Source organism: Mycetomoellerius zeteki, unplaced genomic scaffold, assembly GCF_001594055.1.
Source record: "Mycetomoellerius zeteki isolate Tzet28-1 unplaced genomic scaffold, Tzet1.0 scaffold212, whole genome shotgun sequence".
NCBI lineage: Eukaryota > Metazoa > Arthropoda > Insecta > Hymenoptera > Formicidae > Mycetomoellerius > Mycetomoellerius zeteki.
The window spans coordinates 944,581-950,997 of NW_017257086.1; the positions used below are offsets into that span (position 1 = coordinate 944,581).

The window sequence follows — 6,417 nt, forward strand, 5'->3', positions numbered from 1 at the left end:
ACCCTCAAATTTCGGGACACTATATACATATATATATACATATATGTATATATATGAAACGAGACCGCTTCTTTTTTTATAAAAAATTGAAGCAAAACAATTATGATATAAACGAGTGAGAGAGAGAGAGAGAACAAAAAATAAGAAAAAATGTATATTGCGTTAAGTGTTGTTAAGTGTAAACACGAAACTAGATGTTATATATCGTTATATGTAATTATTATGTAAAGAAAAAATGATCTGTATAAAAGAAATTAATGTAATTATAATAAATAACTAATATCTACAAATATTACTACGGTTTATTGTTATTATAGATATACTTCGCACAAATCATTTTCTTTCCGTTTCACGTTGTATATGAATATTTCTATTGAACAGTCGATGCTTTTTCATTCTCGCGACTAAATAAAGAACTCTCATCTTTAAAATTGTTATTTTAAAAATTGATTCGAGCAATTCAGATTTTTTAAATGTTCTTTTTTCCCTTTTTTATTCTGCTCATCTCGAAGCGCACTTTCTTTTTTTTTAATGGATATAACTCTCGGCAATGTTCATTAGAACGAAAAAGAAAAAGGATGACGTGCTAATCTCGGTACATTTGATTCTTAATCCTTTCCCGTTCCTTACACAGATTCGATTCGATATTACGTTCGTATGTTTAAAAAACGTAATGCACCGATAGTGTATGTACAACTTCAATTTGCTATGCTTCGGGCTATTTTTCGCACTTCTACAGTTTGATCGATTGCATTCTCGTATTTGAGCGGATATTTAAGGAAGCCCGATATGAGGATCGTGTGTTTGAATCCAGCGTGTATTGGATTCGGCTGTACAACATACTGTGACTTCTTCCTGCAAGTAGGAATGCTTATTGGCGCAATCAGGATGAACATTAACAGTGTTGCATTCGTCTTGCTCTTTTACTTTTTCTTTGATTCACTATATACATATATATTTTTATAAACGGATTTCAAAATCATGTTGCATTATTTATAAATACCCGTTTAAAAATAATCAGGTATTTCAATTTTCAATAATCAATTAATCCAATATTAATTGATATTCATGGACTTATCTGGCAAAATAGTTACGCACATATCAATAATAGAATAAAAATTTAAAAGATAATAAAGTATTAAAAATGTAACTTATGTATAGAGCTGTAAGTATGTGTACATACGTATCTGTTTAACATTTTTATATGTTTGATAAAACTTGTATTTCTCATACACATTACATAAGCATATTAAAATATAATATAATATATATACAGGGTGTCTAAAAAAAACGGATCGAAACACAATGGGGACGTAGATTGGATCAAGGGGAACAAAACAGTTTTGTACCATTTTGCAGTTGACGCAATATTTAACGAGATATTAACGTTTAAAGATAGGCGAATACAAGCGTCCGACCAGCCTACAGCTCAAGCGCTATCCTTCTCCTCCCCATGCGCGCCGTTCCGAGTGGCTCGCTTGCCAGGCCATCCCCGCACCTCGCGGCCCGCCGCGTCATGCGATCGGTGGGGACGGTAGGCCGTTCTGCCGGCAGCAGTACATGAATAAGCTGGTCGGACGCTTGTATTCGCCTATCTAACACATACATACAGGGTATCCCATTTTAAATGATCCAGCCAATTATATATATTTCTTACATAAAATATTAAAATATTTTTCGTTTAAACTTTGCTTCAAAGATTCAATAATCTATATTTGCAAAGTAGATCATCGATATTTCAAATTCTCAGTATTTTAAATTTGAAAATTATCACTAATTTATAATTAAGAGTAGTACCAAGTTTAATTTTCTGTTTAAAAAGAAAATATCAAACATTTAGGACATCCTATATATCACTGGAGGAAAACATACTGCAGTCTTTAGTGCCTGGCTGCCTGCTTCCATATAACAAATCACAACCTGATTAATTGACTGGACCAATCGATTAGCTGGTTAACATTGTTCATTAAGAGAAAGACGTGATCTTAGACGAACTCTAAGTAAGATTATTACACCATGAAAGAGACTTTTATGAGACCCTAAATATGTTAACAAGTGAACTGCATAAATTAAATGTAATAGAAGACTGAATGGGGTATCATAAAAAATATCGTTTAATTCATGAGAGTGAGTAGTGAGCGAGTGAGCGAGTGAGCGAGTAAGAGAGAGAGAGAGAGAAAAATGAAGATTTTCATATAATAACGTTTTAATTAGACATGTAAGTCCAATTCTAAGAACTCCATGTTCTTCGTACGTACAAACTACCAGTCTGTAGACTATTATTTCATAAGTACAGATTGCATAGCTTTTATACAAAGCAAACGTTGTCACGACGTGACAGCTCTAAAGCGCCATATTAGATAATGGTAAAAATCATGGTGGAATTTAAAATAATATAACCTCATTGGTGGAGCAGTGAAAAATTATTAGGAACAGACCGATGTGAGTGTGTCATACAGATTGTGTCATCTTAAGTGGACAACTTGTGAGATGATAATTCTTATATTTAATTATTTCTTTTTAATACATCTGTTATCATATCCTGACTCAGAGTCCACAACTGTGCAGCTAATGCAGAATCCAGTGCGGCATTCGACGGTTGGCAATGACAACAGTTGTTAAAATAACTGCCTGTTACACCCTCTAATTCAGGGGCAGTAGCGCAGAATATGATCGTGCTCGCTGCTTGTTGCTGGAACACGTTTTATATAATTCAATCATTATTTTGCCTATTCTTCATAATATTAACATAAATCAAAAGTGCACAATGATATAACGAAATAATAAAGTATTAGAAACTGAATAAGATTTTATCATATAAATTTATCTATGTACTAAATATTGAGAAAGAGATAAAACTAAACGGTCAATCCTTTTTGTATTATTTTAAAGAGTATACTCTTCAAAATTTAAACCTATAGTACTTCAAATGAATTAGGAGATTTATACTATACCAATGATTTCGTAAATGGTCGCGCTAAGGCAAATAATAATCGATACAGCCACCAATGGCGCGATAAGGACGTAAATACTAGGTTACCAGGATGACAAGCAAATACACCCACAGAGGGCCATTGACGTGCCAGTTCCTGTACGAATAAAATATTACAGAGTTTTGATTCATTGTATGCTGCCATAGCCCAATACTTATATGCTGGTAGAGACAAAGTTAACTGATGAAGATCTTCTATAGTTTGTATCGATGAAAATCTATATCAAAAGTATATTTGGTTACAAAAATCTCAATATAAATGACATTATATGAGAACATATTAAGAAATTACCTATGTGATTCACTCGAAACTACTACGATTCTAGGATTGTTAGAGCTCTGTATAGTCTGTTTCAATAGAAGCGTCAAATAAAATTGTGATAAGTGATTAACTTGAAATGTTGTCTCATAACCATCTTTTGTAAGTTGATAAGGTAGTCCAAACACGCCTGCATTTAATATAAGAATGTCCAGAAATCTGAAAGATTAAAAAATTCCATATAATAACAAAAATAACAGTAATATACAATATATCAAAATAATTATACTAAAAAATTTACTTAAATTTCTGCTTAAACTGTTCAGCAGCTTCATGTACACTGCTCAGTGATGATAAATCCATTTTTAAAGCTACACAATTTGCAGTATCTTTCTCTTGCTGAATGCGTCTTATAGCTTCATTAGCCTTTTCCATATCTCTACAAGCTAATATTACATTGCAACCATGCAAGGCTAATGACCTAGCTGTTTCATATCCTACAGAAAGTTTTGTCTAATTAATAAAATTGTACAATAATGTTATAACTATAACTATTCTCACTTACCAATGCCTGTATTAGCTCCTGTAACAAGAGCAACTTTGTTACGCAGATCTCGGCCATGTAATACTGCCAAGGCAGTACTACTTCCGTCGAATCTTTGTCGTATTATTTGAGACATCTCTCTATATTCAGTAGCAAATGCTAATCGTGGATCAGTATAGGTTGTTGTACGATTTGTATGGTCGATATATAAAACTTTACCATCATCTGATATACATCTCTCCCATCCAGGTGGTAAATCTATTCAATTTTTTAAATTTAATCTTTACTTTTAATTCTGCAGTTAACTTTTAATACTCTTAAATAACCTTAAGAAATATAATTCAACAAATTCTATTTTTTTTTTATTAATATTAATTTTGTCTAATATAAAGTGATTAATAAAAGGGCTGAACACAATCAAAAGAATAGGGAACCGATAATAAAAATTTCAACGCCTAAATTCTTAAGCCTATGGCACATACAAAAACATAAAGCATTAAGTGAATTAGCCAATAATAGAGACCATAAGACCAGTAGCAAATCCAATGTTGCGATTTCTTTGTTGCTTACGTCTTACTGCCTTACATTGTACGTGCCACATTGTACGGGCTTTATTAGAAACTATTGGTGCTTTCCAGCAGAGGTACAAATCGACTCAAAAATCATTCTGTCTGTTTCTTACTCATTATCGAACAAGGACAGAATGACTCTTGTGTCAATTTGTCTCTTGTTGGAAAACTCCCTTCATTTAACATTTGCAAACAAGAAGACAATCACTGTGTTACACTGTGTCTCTTACTGGAAAGCACCTTATGTACATACTATGAAATACATAGTTTTTGATAGGTTGAAATTCTTATTCTCTGTTCTCTATTCCTTATTTCCTTGATTGCGTAGCCCCTAATAAAATAAAATGAAGAAATCAAACATATACCTCCATTGACGATCTTTTTACGGCCAGTTCTAGGATGCGTCCACTGCGTGCCTTTCGTGTAGTGACTGCAACACGGTATTTCGTGAGAATACACTCATCTATTTCAATTAACCTTTTCGTATCATGAGATATGCAAACTTTATATCGATTACTTCACATAATAAACGTTTCCATCTAACGTCGTTCTCTCTTCCCATCCCGGCGGTAATTCATCCTCGCTATCGGAATCATTCAAAATAGCCATAATTAAATCACTCAATCGAGTCAATCCATAGGCTGGAATCCATAGTCCGGTCTTAAGCTGATTCTACATTAGTCGCATCGCAGTGTCGCAAGCATGTCGCAAGCGTTGTGATCCAATCAGAGTCGAGCTAGATTGAAGTTGATTGGACCGCAACGCTTGCGACGCTGCGATGCGATTAATGTAGAACCAGCTTTAGGCCCGTATTCAGAACGCGCTTACAACGATATTAGCGCGCTAAAGGCTATCATACGTACAAAAATTTTAATCGGAATCGTAAGGTCGCAAACAAATCGCAATCAAAATTACGATCTCGCGTTTTAAAACGCTTGACTGTGATTGGCCGATTTGCTTACGGCCTTACGATACGACTAAAATTTTTGTACGTGTGATGGCCTTAACATACTATACTTTACGTCACGCATATTATAGAATTTAAGAGATAAAAGCGCGTTCTGAATACGGGCCTTAATCTCAAGTAATGTCTTAAGATGTTAATACGACTCTCTGGCCGGTATTCATAGTCAGTTCTTATATTCAAGATCGTCTTAAGTTCAGCCTTGAGGTATCATGAACCAATCAGAGAGCCGCGTTAGCGTATTAAGACATTACTTAAGATGGTTTTGAAATAAGAACCGACTATGAATACCGGCCTCTGATTGGTTCATGCGCTAGCTTAAGACCATCTCGAATCTTGAACACCGTCTATGGATTCCGCCCATAGATCTGTTTTCAGTGGCTATAAAACAACCCTCCACAGACTTCTATTATAAGGGTGATATTATATGAGTGCGGAAACACGGAAATACGGAAACGCGCAACCAATCAGTAATCGGTGAAACGCGAAACTATAACAGCGGATTGCTTCTGATTGGTTACGCGTTTCCGCATTTCCGCGTTTCCGCGCTTATGTAATATCACCCTAACACCAGACTTGACCAGGGAGTTTATTAGGCTGGAATCAGACTACGCATTGAAGATTGAGGTTGAAGATTGAAATTTGATCAATAAGGACAAAGAAATTTTTGCTCCTTTCATTTCGATTGGTCAAATTTGAATTTTTCAATCTTCAATTTCAATCTTCAATGCATAGTCTGATTCCGGCCTTACGGTTTTTGTGACGAAGTGAAAATTACAAAAATGATCAAATTCACTAGATGTTAACCAATGAAGTTATAAATATTCTAGTAAATTCAATCACTTTTGTAATTTTTACTTCGTTACAAGGAACCGTAATAAGCCCCCTTGAAATGAGGTGAAATTACAAAAGTGAGCAAATTTACTAGATATTGATTATTTCATTGGTCAACATCTAGTAAATTTGCTCACTTTGTCTTTTCACCTTGTTTGAGAAGATACAGAATCGACCCCCTGAAACGATCCGCTGCTATGATCAGCTGTGATTTCGTGTCTTAGGATGAAATCACATTGTGCGGAAAAAAACGGC

General features: G+C 34.4%; 1 protein-coding gene across 2 annotated transcripts; it reads right to left on the bottom strand.

Annotated features, from left to right (window-relative positions):
- Nucleotides 1-2,192: 2,192 nt before the first annotated feature.
- On the bottom strand, nucleotides 2,193-5,716 carry Wwox (WW domain-containing oxidoreductase). 2 transcript variants are annotated; one of them, XM_018447838.1, is made up of 8 exons: nucleotides 5,693-5,716; nucleotides 4,882-5,004; nucleotides 4,730-4,794; nucleotides 3,817-4,053; nucleotides 3,553-3,748; nucleotides 3,285-3,470; nucleotides 2,955-3,210; nucleotides 2,193-2,692 (listed from the first exon to the last, which is right to left on the bottom strand). In XM_018447838.1, the coding sequence occupies exons 2-8, from the start codon at nucleotides 4,971-4,973 to the stop codon at nucleotides 2,507-2,509; spliced, it is 1,218 nt and encodes a 405-aa protein (XP_018303340.1). In that variant the 5' UTR covers nucleotides 4,974-5,004; nucleotides 5,693-5,716; the 3' UTR covers nucleotides 2,193-2,506. The 2 variants fall into 2 exon arrangements, with proteins under 2 accessions (XP_018303340.1, XP_018303341.1); XM_018447839.1 differs by lacking the exon at nucleotides 5,693-5,716 and having other exon boundaries at nucleotides 4,868-4,998.
- Between the last annotated feature and the right edge of the window lie 701 nt (nucleotides 5,717-6,417).